Source organism: Dromiciops gliroides, chromosome 3 (assembly GCF_019393635.1).
Source record: "Dromiciops gliroides isolate mDroGli1 chromosome 3, mDroGli1.pri, whole genome shotgun sequence".
NCBI classification, from domain to species: Eukaryota; Metazoa; Chordata; class Mammalia; order Microbiotheria; family Microbiotheriidae; genus Dromiciops; species Dromiciops gliroides.
Genome location: NC_057863.1, coordinates 93382719 through 93397325, shown reverse-complemented (window position 1 = coordinate 93397325; position 14607 = coordinate 93382719). Strand labels below are relative to the sequence as shown.

Sequence of the window (14607 nt, the reverse complement as noted above, 5' to 3'; positions counted from 1 at the left end):
TCATCTATACAGTGGGAGTCTGAAGTAGTCTATGATCTTTCCTAGTGCTAAATCCTATAATCTGATGACCTTTGAGGTTTCTTCAAACTCTGAGGTGCTGTGATTCCTGTACCTTGAAAGATAGAGAAGATGGAGTTGTGCCTAAGAGAGACTTCCTGAGCTGACAAATATTTTTCATTCAAAATGGCCTGCTCCTTCCTCTATGAAGGTCAGCATAGCCCAAAGCACTGACTTTCAAGGAGGATCATTCCCTTGTCTCTCTCTTACTTCTACCTTGCAAGGGAAGGGAATGACATAAGCTTTTGGGGGTGTTTACTTTCACATAAATATGGACAGCATTTTCAGCAAAAATCCCTGCACCATTTTCCTCCTATCTTGAATTTGGAAGGATGAGGCTGTGTCACATGAGATGCCAATTAGAGCAATTCTCTGTGGATTACTATTGGTTCTGATCCAGCCTCCTGAAGTCTAGATAACATATCAGGTAATCCCAGTGGCACTGCCAGGAAAACTGAAGACCTAGGGCTTAGGATTTAATAATTTCTTAGAATTATACCTGTTTCAGAAAGAAACTTTCCACTTTAAGTAATGAAAGATTTGTTGAAGCTTCCCAAAAGAGGGAAAATAAATGCTCTTACTAAAAGAAATCCCCAATGAATTAATACCCGGAATCTTTCCTACACTGTCTAATCAATCTCTTCCTTCCACACTCCAAACAGGGGCTTCCTCCAGGGGTGGATGTTTTGTGCTAGACACACAGAAATTCATTATCTCATCTGGCTGGGTACCACTGTTTCCAATAAAGTGTAATTATGCTGCTATTGAGCTCTCTCTCTCCTTCTCAAAGCCATGTTGTAAACTTTTAGGTTCATAAGCTGTTACTTTGCAGTCAGTCTTCATTAAGTGGAGTGGTCTTAAAACACTGTCAATTTAATCATCTGGGTTCCCATTAATTTTTTTAAAAACTGTATTAATATAAGGGAGATTGGGTGATTCTGAGATACACACATAGTAAAGTTAAAATTAAATGTGTTAGCTTTTGGCCTAGTCATAGAGGCCTCTGCTGGATTGGGTTACCCTATCACTGAGTGCTAAGAATTCTTTAACACCTGTCACCACTGGAAAATTGCATTTTTACATCTGTTACTGGTCAGCACTTATGGCCAGGGGTATAGGGTCACATGGATACCAATGAGAAAGTACAGATAAAACATGGATAAAAGTAGGCTTTGAAAAAAATTTAAATCTGATAGAAAAGTGGTAAAAAAAAAACCCAGATTCTTACATCCAACAACTGCTAGGAGTGAACCTTCTAACTATGTTTAAAATCTTCCTCTTTTCAGGGGGGAAAATCCAAATCCAATTAGGTGCTCTGAAGATTCTATTCAGGCTTCTTCTCTTCACCTTGAATCTTGACTACATTAAACATCCCCATATCACTAAAATCATCTTTGGGGAGCTAGTTACCCCAGCTCTCATCATCTAGTTTCTGCAGTGTTATAAGGAAAGGTAGGTGGGTTTCCTCTCAGTGATCCAGCCAATTTCCTAAGCAATTAATCGCTGTTTATATTCCAAGCTCGGCACATGGGCTGAAATTGTCAGGCTCGATATTACCTGACTCTTGCCTAAGATGTATCCCCAGTCAGTTCAGTCTACTGTATCTTCCATCTATTTAAATTTCCAATCTGTTCTCTTCTCAAGGGATCACACCGTACTTGGCAAAGGTACAGCTTCGGAGTTCTGCAAATTATACTGATCTATACAAATATATAGTTTGGAAATGGCAAGCCTCGCAAATTGCATTACCAAATTCGGTTCCCAATTTCCTATGCCCTAAAAAAGATGAAGCAAGTACTGTTCCCTTGGAAACTTATGGTTTGTTTTTATAAAATGGCACTGGGCAGAAGCAGCACTCAGCTTGGGTGTAATACCAAAATGAGGGAGGTCATGGAGGGAAAAAAAAGACACACTCATTTTTTTTCAGCAACTCAAACCAAGACTGAGGAGAACCTAGTGGTGAGAAGTGGTTTTCCAAGCTGTCATTTCTGGGTGTGGACATGCATGAATACAAACAGTCTGTTGTGTAGATTATGAGTGTATACTGCATCAGAAGCTGTACGTTTGGGAGGTTTGCTATTGAATCACTGCTTCTTCTTTCTTTTTCTTTTAAACCCACTGAAATATTTCTTATTGGGATAAATTTGTTCTATCCATGTCATTCCTTCCACTCCATACAGTACTACCCCTTATTTTTAAATACTGTCTAATTTTATATACTTAATTATATCTATATCTATAAATACATACACTATATATATGTATATACACTATTTATACTATCTGACTTTATATACTGTCTCTGAGATAGCCAATGTTTGTGTTTGCAGTGTTCTTAAAGGCCCCTATTAGGATCAGGGGACCCCGGAAGCTACGGACTTAAACTCTCTCATTTCACAGCTGAAGAAAAAAGCCTAGGGAGGTCAAGTAACTTGTGAAAGGGGACAAGTAGTTAAGTATCCAAAGTGGTATTTGAACTCATGTTCTCTGAGGCCAGAACAGTGAGTCCTGCAGAACCCTTGAAACCTCATGCTTTGAATGTAAGCTGTTGTTTCAGTGTGAACCCAGTGCAGCTGTCCATGGTGGTTTTCACCAGGATGGAACAGCTGGTATCTGGATACATGACCTTCTTGCCAAAAAAAAGAAAAAAAAGACAGAAATGTTTGGAGCTGAGTAATTTCTTCACACAGTAATCTATACATATTTTGGGGCACAGCCAATGTGGAAATTTGTTTGGGTTGACTCTACACGTTTGTAACGGGTTTTGTTTTTCTTGTGTTCTCAATGAGGTAGGGGGATAAGGGTAAAGTGGGAGATGAGAAGGTAGATTTTGGTTGATTAAGTCAAATGAAATTTAAAAAAAAAACATTTTCTAAAGTGATCTACAAAGGTACTTGTTAAGGAAGCCTCACATCTACTGGTCTTCTCAAGTGCAAGTCTAAATACATGAATATGAAGCCAGAACGTATTATCTCCAATAATGTACATGCGTTGTCTAGATATGAACAAGAGATCATATGAAACCTGACCAGAGTATCACTGATCATTTGTGCTACATAGATGAAGATCATTACATTGCTGTCAATTTTTCAGGTTTTCAGATAATAAAGAACGATCATCCAGGATTGAAGGCAGCCTTCCTTGGGCAAGTAAGAAGTGTCATATGTGTCTGTATCATGTTTTCTCCTCGTAAGATTCGTGGATTCACATACTCTGCTTCACACACGCTTGGGCCCCGGCTCCATCCTACCCTCTCTAGCCAAAGACAGTTTTCCACTTGGGGTTTCTGAATTATAAGAGCAAAAATGGGAAGCTCATAGGTTCATTGGATTTACAGCTGGAAGGGGAAGAAATGAAGGGAAGATGCACTGATAGAGGACTTACTATGTGCCAGTTACTGTGCTAAATGATTAACAAATATCATCTCTTTTGATCCATACCACAACTTTGAGAAGTAGGTGTTGTTATCATTCCCACTTTACAGTTAAGGAAACCGAGGCAAACAGAGGTGATGTGACTTACCCGGTCACACATCTAGCAAAATGTCTGAGGTCAAATTTGAACTCAGGTCATCCTGATTCTAGGCCTCGTGCTCTATCCACTGAACCACCCAGCTGCTTAGGAAAGAAACCTGGTCACAGAGTAAACAGTGGAGTTTGGATTTAAGCCTTGACTTAAAAATCTAGGACTCTTTCCCCTATCTCCACAATAATTCTCCCTGGCATCCCTTTCCTCTTCCAATCCCATTCCTTTTCTTCTCTGTCCCTCCGAATCCTCATCATCCTTCAAGGTCCAGCTTAAGTTGTCCACGATGAGACTCTCCATCACGGTTCTAACCGCCCTCCAGGCTCCTTGCATGCTTACTGTCAGCACCTCCAAGCGTCCCATTCAATTTAGTCTCCTCTGGGCCTCTACTGTTTTCTAAAGATTTCTAGTCATATCGGCCTTGCTAGATCCTGGAGGGCAGGGACCAGACTATCCTTTACATTTCTTTTGTGCTCCCCCACAGCATCCAGCATAGAGTTTAGTACCATAAGCACTTACTGAATCATGGTTTTGTAGGAAGACTTTTAAAAGAATTGCAAGAACACTGTGACCCACTGGAGTGGGCTGTATTTTGATGAGTGAGATGCTTAGCAGGAAAAAAAAAATAGCAACATTCTACTGAGCCATTAGTAGCATGGGCCTGGCTTCTTCCCCATCTAAACAGAACTCCCATTGAGCATACACTTTCATGAAGAATTTGGGTCAGAATTCTAGGACTGGGTAAGGCTTCCCTCACAGTGGTGATGGCAAGGGGGCGTGTTTTGCTTTGCACACCACTGCTTCTTCTGTGCGCTTCCTGTCTGGAAAATGCTCATGGCTAATCAAGAAGGCAAATCCATAGGATTTGCCATTGTTGAAAATATAATTTCTCACCTTCTTTCCTCAGCATGGAATAAAAGCAGAGAGAATTAAAACACCAGTTGGCCAGGACTGGGCTCATGTCCGGGTAGCATCAACTGGTAAAGAATAATAAAGGAGAAGAAAAAAATGAGACCCGTGATACCTTTTAGTTTTTCAGCCAGTAAGGTGGCTTCATGTTCTGAATAATGCATTATTGCTGGAGGAGAGGGAGGACGAAGCCTGTCTTCTTCCAGTTTTCGTCTGTGCCTTTCTTCCCTGGCCAGCATCCTCTGTTTGCATTCCCATTCATAAAAGTCATCCCTGGCCTGAGCAAAATCCACATGAAGGCGACCAGAGTCCTTTTTGTCAGTGCTGGAGCCCAATCTCATGCGGTAACCTAGAACCAATGAACAAACATGTGAGAAAACAAACAATACACTCTTCTGATTAGAAAGGATCTTGTTTCTGAGGCCCTAAAAGCACAGTAGGTATATTGCTGATTTCCTTCATAAAGCACTGCTACGTGGGTGGGGGACCATTATCACACTCCCCACTTCTAGACTGTGAGGCCAAGGAATTGTCAAGCTGAGCACCTTGCAGAACTGGTAATAGCAACGTAGGCAGAAAGGATTTTCAGAGGTCATGTAGAGCAGCCTCTTGCTTCCAAGGAGAAGTCTACCTGAACCTTTGCCTATTCTATTTTTAACCATCTACCATGACAGACATTCCACAGTGCTTGGACCCCCGAGCCACAACTTCATTGCCCTAGAACGTGTCCTGCTCCTGCTTCAATTATCTCTCTGTAGTTCCAAAAGCCACCATTACAAATGCACTTAAGCAATGTTGCTTTATTTTCACTTATCCTCTGGGGGTGTTCGGGGAAAAAATATTTTACCTTCAACCAGGAGGTCTAACAAAAAGCTTTCCTAAAAGGCCCCAAGATGGATCATCTGGCATGAAGCTCAGTATAAATAGCTCTAGCAACCTTTGAAGTCCACAGGAGTTCCGTGCTCGGATCAGCTCTGAAGAGCAAAGCAAGACCAGAAATGGGCCTGGAAATCTTTAGGAGATTTACTGTGAGCTACCCAACTTACAAGGATTAGAAGCAGGAACCTGATCTTAGAAATCAACACAAACGGGCCTGAAATCATCCAGGCAGGCTCACTTCAAATGCAGAAGGGAAGCACTCTTAGGTTATACTCGGCTTTGGGATCCCTGGACTTCTCCAAAACATAAATTGAGGCCCCCGGTGAATCAAGTCAACTAGGGCCCACCAGTGAGGTGAGAGACAAGCATTCTATGTGTGTGTGTGTGTGTGTGCATGCGCGCACGTGCATGCACACAAGCACCTGCAGTGCGAATGTGCCCCAATCTAAAAAGGGGAAGCTTTTCAATACAGATATTGAGAGATCACACAACACTTTTCAAAGCACTGTCTTAGTGCTTTGGGTTTCAAACTTTGGTGGAAATCTCAGGTAAGACTCATATTCCCAAACAGGGCATTTTACACCTTTCCACAGTCACAAAAGCCTTAAACAACATGCAGCTCACACACTGAATTCTCCCACAAAATTCTACCTCTTTCTTCCCTCAATGTCAACTGCTGCCTAAGAAAAGGGAAGAGAGAGAGAGAAAAGCAACATTAAAAAAAAGTGGTTCTCCTATCTGGATAACAAAAATGCAAAATGTAATACTAAAACAAAATGTTTTTCTCTGCTGTAGATAACTGAGTCTTTAAAAAAAAAGCAAAGTAATTAAGGAAGAATGTCAGCCATTTAAATCACCTCCCACACCACACTTAGCAGCTGAGCACAGTCCAGAATCCCTAAGAGCAGTCCAGCTGTCCAATCTAGATTACTAGCCAAAAAACTTCCCCTGTGCCCATGTTCAGAAGATTGTTTTGCAAATGTCTCTGGTTCAAAAAGCATGGCCCCCTTTCACCCACGCGTCACTAGAAGCCTTAAAGGGCCCCTGCTGATGCTGAACCTAAAATTAGCTTGGCCTTCTGATATGAAATATTCCCAAACTTCACCTGGCCTCCCAGTTGTGCTAAGATTCACAGAAGCCCCCATATATACTTTGTCACCTTTTCCTCCCTGTCTCCCCAATTTGGCTTTTCGGTCTCTCCAAGGCTTCTTCTCTGGCTGAACAAGAGGTTACACAGCTCTCTTGATCCAGCTGCAAAGACAGAATCCTGGAGGGGTTAATGTCTCTACATACTCCCTCTTCTAGAATAGAAGGCAGCAAATCAGAAAGAAAATGGGCTCCACTGTGAACACTCTGGAGAGTGATTTGGAATTATGTCCAAAGTGCTATAAAGTTGTGCATACCCTTTGACCCAGCAATACCACTCTTGGGTCTTTTTCCCAAGGAGATCATCAAAAAGGGAAAAGGACCCACATGTACAAAAATATTTATAGCTGCTCTTTTTGTGGTGGCAAGGAATTGGAAGTTGATTGGGGGATGCCCATCAATTGGGGAATGACTGAACAAGTTATGGTATATGAATGTAATGGAAGAAATGATGAGCAGGAGGAGTTCAGAGAAACCTGGAAGGACTTGCATGAACTGATGATGAGTGAGATGAGCAGAACCAGGAGAACATTGTACACAATATCATCAACATTATGTGTTGATCAACTGTGAAAGTCTAGATTCTTCTCAGCAATACAACGGTACAAGATAATTCCAAACGATTCATGATGGAAAAGGCTCTCCAAATCCAGAAAAAAAAAAAAAAAGAACTGTGGAATATGGATGCAGACTGAACCACATGATTTCTTTAGTTTTTGGTGCTGTTGTTTTTCCTTTTTGAGGTTTTTCCTTTTTGCTCTGATTCTTCTCTTATAACATGACTAATGCAGAAATATATTTAATGTTATTGTACATATATTACCTATATTACATTACGTGCTGTCTTGGGGAGGAAGGGGAGGGAGGGAAAAAATTTGAAACTAGAAATCTTATAAAAACAAATGTGAAAACTATCTCTACATGTAACTGGAAAATAATAAAATACTTTCATAATTTAAAAAAAAGGAAAAAAAAGAAAATGGGCTCCAGAATCAGCTGGTTGGGAGTTGGGTATCACCTGAAGTGGGTCTTGAGATATCTGGGATAGAGGGGGGGAGAATTCTCTGACAGGGACTTAAATTTGGTGCTGAGTTATCTTCATTTGTGCTTTTTACTGTTATAATTGACCCAAAATTGGGATCTGGAAAGGGGCCTTTGAAATCATTTAGTCAAACTTCTGCATTTTACAGGAGAGTAAACTGAGTCCCAGAGAAGTTAGGTAGCATGGCCAAGGTCTCATGGCTCCCTGGTAGTAGAGCAATGATTTCTCGACCCAAGGCAGGCTGCCCCAAATCTCTGTGAATTTTTTTGTGGGGGTAAGGCATTTGGGGTTAAGTGACTTGCCCAGGGTCACACAGCTAGTAAGTGTCAAGTGTCTGAGGCCAGATTTGAACTCAGGTCCTCCTGAATCCAGGGCTGGTGCTCTATCCACTGCACCACCTGGCTGCCCCAAATCTCTGTGAAATTAAAGGATGTGTGTGAAAAGCTTTACCAACTTTCCAGTCAACAGAACCTTGTATTTTAAAATGTTATCATTTAAACCTCCACATAAGCCATGACAGAGGTATCTGTGTTTTAAAATTCAATAAATGTTGCTTAATTACCTTCTAGGTCCAGGGTACAGTGTTCTCCACCACAATTTAGAATGCCTTCAGATTCTTTCTTCCCCCCTTTTAAGAACTGATTGGAATAAGTATGCCTCTGACTTGTTTTATGTCTTTATTTAGCATAGGAAAGTTTCTGCAGTGTTGGAATCAACTCAAGGCTCTGGGTTGGTGATGGAATTTCATGGCCGTTAGGGGCTGCCTGCAGAAATTAGCTGAAATCTGGCAATGATGTTTAGATGTTACTTCTTGGCTGTTTTTTCCCCTTTTCCTCATTAACTTCAACTCAAGTGACCCACCTTTGGATTTGATGGGTTAGGGAGGGGGACTGCCTAGAGGAATTGCTATATAGTTTTAACTTATGAAGGGAAAAGAAAGAAAATAGATGGAGGGAGGAGGAGATAGGAAATTGATAAGGGGGGGCAAAGAGAAGGGCAAGGGAAACATATATATATGTATACATGTGTACATATTTATATGTGTGTATATATATGTATGTGTGTGTGTGTGTGTATATATATATATATATATATATATATATATATGTGGTTAGAATGGAGAGATGAAAACCAAAATAAAGGGGTGAAGGACAAGGAGGGGTGGAAGCAATATGTATTTCAAAAATTGGGATATTTCAAAGTCATCATCAGTACCAATGGTATCAGTTTTTAATTTGATAAGTTTTGTTGTCAACCTCCACATACACAGCTCCCATATCTCAATATGTGGGACTATATTAGATCTAATTTCAAAATCATCAAAAGTCGGCAAAAATTGATGCCAAAGAGCCAGAGATCAATAGGCCTGCCCAATGAAATGACAAGTGGCACCAAATGGGGAGATTATAACTTCAAAACTAGCAATGAACTTAAAGATCATGTATTCCAACTCCCTTAATATACAGATATAGAACTTGAGAAACAGGGGCATTAAGTAACTTACTTGTCCAGGGTCCAAATAATAGCATTTAGTAGAGTTATCTATATAGTGCTTAAAGGTTTGCAAAGCATTTTAGAAATATCTTATCATTTGATACAATAACTCTGGGAGGTAAGTGCTATTATTATCCCCATTTTAGAGATGAGGAAAAGGAGACCAATAACAGTTAAGTGACACATAGCTCATGACTGTCTGAGGTGGGATTTGAACTCAAGTCTTCCTGAGTCTAAATCTAGCACTCTATCTACTACATTAAGACTCCTCCCAACAATATTAGGTTTGATCCTATAGTTCATGAACTATTTTCTCAGATTAAATTACTCTAATTTTGGTATCCTGGCATTCAAGAGTAAATCTACTTCTTAAAAGGTGAATAGTTTATGGTAAAAAAAAAATTTTGCCTCCCAGAGAAGCCCATCCAATAACAGTGATAAGAATCTTAATGCTTTCCACCTATGGTCTATTAGACAAACTTGAAGCAGAAATGAGGAAAAATAAGATGGGGGTGTCATCACAGCATGATGGTATATTGCTCCTGGAGTGGGGGTTAAATTCACAGATTTCACATGGTGCTTTCTGGCAAATAAGGCCAAATGGAATGCTTCTCCCCTCCCCTTTTTTCTTTTCCAGTCCCCATATGTTATTCTTGGTGCAGCAGGGTAAAGACAATCAGCAAATATTAACACAGCAAAGGACATGCCCCCACCGACCCTCCCCCCAAACCATATATAGAATGCAGAGTACCAGAAAGGTAAATGGCTTTATCAACCATGAACTCTTCTGCAAAACGAATATGACAGAAATTCTTCTTGCTTTTCCGAATGGCTGTGATATCGCCACACTGCTCAAAGACTTCTTGAATAATTTCCTCGGTAGCATTTTCGGGTAATCCTCCCACAAACACTGTCTTGCACCCAGGAGGTCTTTCTCTTGTGGAAGGTGGTGGAAGATCTAATCATGACAAAGCACAAAGATTTTGTTGGTTACTTATTTACATTTCCTTTGGCAGTTTCAGTGGGCAAAAAAGTTAGGCCCAGCCAGAACTTCTTAAAATCAAAGAGATTTCATAGTTTGATACCCGTTTACTATTTATCTTGGATTATATCATTTTCAAGCTCTTCTCTCCTCCTCCCTACTCTTTCTTGTCTGTGCTCATTCCTACATGTAGAATGGCCATGCTTGTCCGTGAGCAAAGATAAAGCAAATGTTAGCATAATTTCATTTCTCTTTCATAATACAGAAGCCGCAGCAAACGGGGAGGGGGAGAGCAGAGAAGTACAAAACATGATGAAATGACAACATGATGAAAAACCTCTTCTGGTTATCTGCTTTGTCTTGTTGCCAGATAATAGAACAGAAAGTCAGAACACAGAAAACATAACCTAATAGCTTGCAGAGTACTTACTTGGCCGTGAAACACCAGAGCCTGAAGAAACCACTTTTTTATTATTTACATTTAAATGAGCAAACTATTAAATTTGGGGGAAGCTGTATAAAAGATAAAGTGCACACTGTCATAACATTTTACCTAGTTTATATGCAGATTACTGAAGCAATCTTCTGAAAAGACCAGTTTAAAAGAAAAAAAAAAACCAACGTTGATTAAAATGAATAAAAAAAATCCAAGCCAAAAACCAGGTCCAGTTATTAAAGTTCATAAACATGGTATCTGAAGTTATATTTTTAAGACTTCTGACCCATTTGACTCATCTAATATTTGTCACCTTTGATGAAATACAATTTGGTCCCAAAACATCCGCAGATGAGGGCCAAGGAGTTGCTGTTGAATTCATTCTTTTTTTTTCCATCTACCAAAACACATCTTGGACTTTTTCTGTCTACGTGTAAAGATGGAAGGAAGAGCTCACATTGTTTACACATTGTTTCATAGTCAATGCTAGACTCTAGCTTAGTTGAAAAGATTTTTTACTGTGGCTGCCTATCCCCAGATATTATTGTATCAGCAGCATTGTTGAATCAAGTCAGCTCCTTGCCTCAGAAAGCCACCACATACCACAAGCATGTTCTACTCTGGAGACCCAGGATCTCCAAGAACTTACAGGTACATTAAACAGAGCTCAAAAGGAAGATACACCTGTCAGTATCTGGAAACATACACAAAGTTATTTAAATTTTTTAAAATTGGAAGCTATTAGCACAAATATTTCTTCATGAGTATCACTTACTTGGGTTTGGAGGGAAGAGTGTACAACTTTTACAGTGAATGATTTCTTTGACTACAGACATGTCTGTGGGCGGTGGTGGTGGCACTAAGCCCATGCCTGGTATCATTGGGTTAATTGGAGTGATTCCCGTCATCATGTTGAGGCTGGGATCAAAGCCTGGCACGCAGATTGAATCTGTAGGGACACAATTCAAAATCCTGGGTTATGAAACTCAGATGAATTTTGTTAGTATTTTGATCATTAGCTTTTAGAATTTTCTTTTTCAAGAAGGAACCTTGAAAGTTACTGCATATTGGCAAACTATCCCAGAAGATGCTATTAGAACAACTTCCCACCTCTCACCCCTATGCACACTCATGCAGAATAGTGAACCTCAAACTACACATGAAGCAAATGTTAAATTATTTAAACATAAATATGACCATGTAGAATAGAGCCCATTAAAGTGCAACACTATGCACCATGAAGTTTGCCTATTACACAGAACGCAATTTTTGGTTTCCAAAAATCAGCATGCTATTTACATTGTATTGTGACCCAGAATGTGGGAAGAATATCTTTGAACACCCAAGTGCCTGCTAAATCTACTTGTCAGCCTTATTCTATCAAGGCAGCTTGTTTTCCAAATGCCCTTGATTTTGGAAGAGTTTGGTCTGTGATCACCTGCTTTATGATAACATAGTCAAGAGGCTGCCAAACCCTTTTGCCTTGGAAACAAGCCGCTTCAGCACTTGAAGCTCACGGTACTCATGCATTCAATTTTGGACCAAATTATCTGCCCTCATTTATTTCCTCACCACTTATTCTTCGAACCCCAGCAATTTGGTTTCTGACCCTTCTACTTTACTACTTATACTCCTTCCAAGGTTACCAAGGCTTTTAAAAATATAAACCCAATTTTTTTCTTTATTTCTCACTTCATAGCCCCCTTACCCCTATCTACACAGAGTGCTGACCACATTCTGCTATCTGAACACACCCTTGGCTTCTGTGATATTGATCTCTGCCTGGGTTTCCTCCCACTTCTCAAGTCCATCATTCCTCTTTTACTGGTTCATCTTCAAATGTGTCCCCAAATGTGGGTTGGCCCTTTTTCCTACCTATACTTTCTGCTTTGGTGAGTTCTACTCCCATGGGGTCAGTAATCACATCTTTTCAGATGACCCAAGAGTCCATCTCTTCATGGCCCAATCTTTCCCCTGAGCTCCAGTACCGCATCATCAATTACCTGTTGGATATCACCAACTGTATGTTCTTTCTAGTACTCCAAATTCAACACATTCCAAATTGAACTCATTATCATCCCCTCTAAAAGTGATATTATTACCCCACTTCAATGATCTATTTACAGAGATAGCACAAATTCACACAGACTTGAAATCGTGGGGTGATCCTTGATTCTTCCATACTTCTCAATGCCTCTATTTTATCAGTTGCCAAGTTCTACCAACTGTACCTCCTGCATCCATTCTATTTTTTCCCCAATCAGAATCATACTACCTAGTTCTCATCACTCCACCCTTGGACCAGTCTCCTAAACAATCTTCCTGACCTTGTTTCTCTTCTCCAATCCATACTTAACACAGTTGAAGAAGTAATCTTGCTAATGCTCAGGTAATCTTACTGTCCATTCAACAATATTAACTGTATCCTTATGACCTGTAGGCTATAATACATACTGTATAGCCTGGTACTTAAGGTCTTCCATCATCTGATCCAACTCAACCTTTCCAATATTAGTTCACAAGACTCTCTTTCCTTTATTCTACCTCTTGCCTGCTTATATCCTTCTCTTGATTCCTGGCCTAGCTCAGGTGTCAGGCCTGTCATGAAGCTTTCCTGCATCAGTCCTCACCTTCACCTCAGCTCACAGTGATTTCTCCCTCCTCAAATTTTCTAAAGTACTTTCCCCCTTAGATCTTTTATTCTAATCACACTTTACTTTGTGCTATCAATGATATTCCTCCTTTTACAAGATAAGCTTCTAGAGAGCAAGGCATATTTCTTATTTAACTCTGAATTCCCCTTACTGCCTAGCACATTGTTTTCTAAATAGTAGGTGGTCAGGAAGTATTTGTTATGGGATATTCTATAGGTCCAGTATTGAGAGGTAGCAGCAAGGAACCCTATGATAAACAATAGGCCTGGAGAAAGATGAGGGATTAAAACTCAAGGACCCAGAGAGATATATCCAACACTTAAAGGCTACTTCTCAGCTGAGAATCCTGACGAAGATAGGAAGATGCAAAGAAAACTCAATCATCATTGACTCCCTTGTCTTATCAGGATGCTTCAAGGAAGGATCATAGGGTGCTCTCTCTGATGGTCAGTGGCAGAATTATGCTCATCAACAGATTCTATCTCAATTTACACAGAGAGCAGGATGAGCACTTATTAGTAATTTGCAAAGTCTTCATGTTCATCAGGATACAATCCATTAGAAATAAAGCATGCTTGCATAAGCCATATATTTGTCTTCAATCAAAATGCATAATGAAGATAAAGCCAGGATAGTTCTAAAGTTAAAGATAAAATGAAATTGTTGTTTGCGTCTCACTCCTTCTCCTCAAGGGTCATTAAGGGACACAGAAATATAGGCTCTAAATTTAGAAATAGAAAGGGTCTAACAGACCACAGAGTCCAACCTCTTCATTTTTACAAATGAGACAACTGAGGCACAGAAAGGTTAAATGACTCACTTGGGATCACAGAAGTGAGAAGTGTCTGAGGCGAATTTTAACACGGGTACTCATGATTCTAAGTCTAGTGAACAATAAAACATGACTAATGCACTATACTATCCAGGGGATTCTTCTGTGGTAGCCAAGTTATGTGGTATCACATCGAATGCTGGGCTTAGATTCAGGAACACCCAAGTCAGAATTCAGCCTTAGTAATTCACTAGCTGGGTAACCTGGACAAGTCACTTAACCTCTCTGGCTCAGTTGTCTCAACTGTTAAAATAGGGATAATAATGTTATTCACCTTCAAGGGTTGTTCTGATAATACCTATAAAGTTTTTGGCATGATTCCTAACACATAGTAGACACTTAATACATGTTTGCTTGCTTCTCTCATTCCTTCCTTCTTGTCACCCACCAAGTGAGACTGTTTGGTGGAGAAGGTGGATTTCCATTGGTTACAGCAGAAAGTGAAATAAGCTGTGTTCTCAAAGCAGAGGATTCAGGTCCTCGTCAAAAACAAAGGATGCATAAGAACAACAACAATTGTTAATACCAAGGCTATGTCTCAACAAGATGCCTGACTCTGTGGGAACCATGTCTCTCACAGCAGATGGGCCCTCTTGGGGAAGATCTTTCCTATTCATTAACACAAGAAATGCCTTTACTCTGGGAGCAGGG

General features: G+C 40.1%; 1 protein-coding gene across 4 annotated transcripts in view; it reads right to left on the bottom strand.

Moving 5' to 3' along the window:
* The window catches only part of ENOX1 (ecto-NOX disulfide-thiol exchanger 1), a 697060-nt gene that overhangs the window by 189488 nt on the left and 492965 nt on the right, over positions 1–14607 (bottom strand). For all 4 annotated transcript variants that reach the window (XM_043998993.1, XM_043998992.1, XM_043998994.1 and 1 more), the window contains 3 exons: positions 11246–11419; positions 9804–10010; positions 4607–4840 (listed from right to left, as the gene is read on the bottom strand). In XM_043998993.1, coding sequence (XP_043854928.1) covers positions 4607–4840; positions 9804–10010; positions 11246–11419 — 615 coding nt within the window. The remainder of the gene's footprint in view (positions 1–4606; positions 4841–9803; positions 10011–11245; positions 11420–14607) is intronic.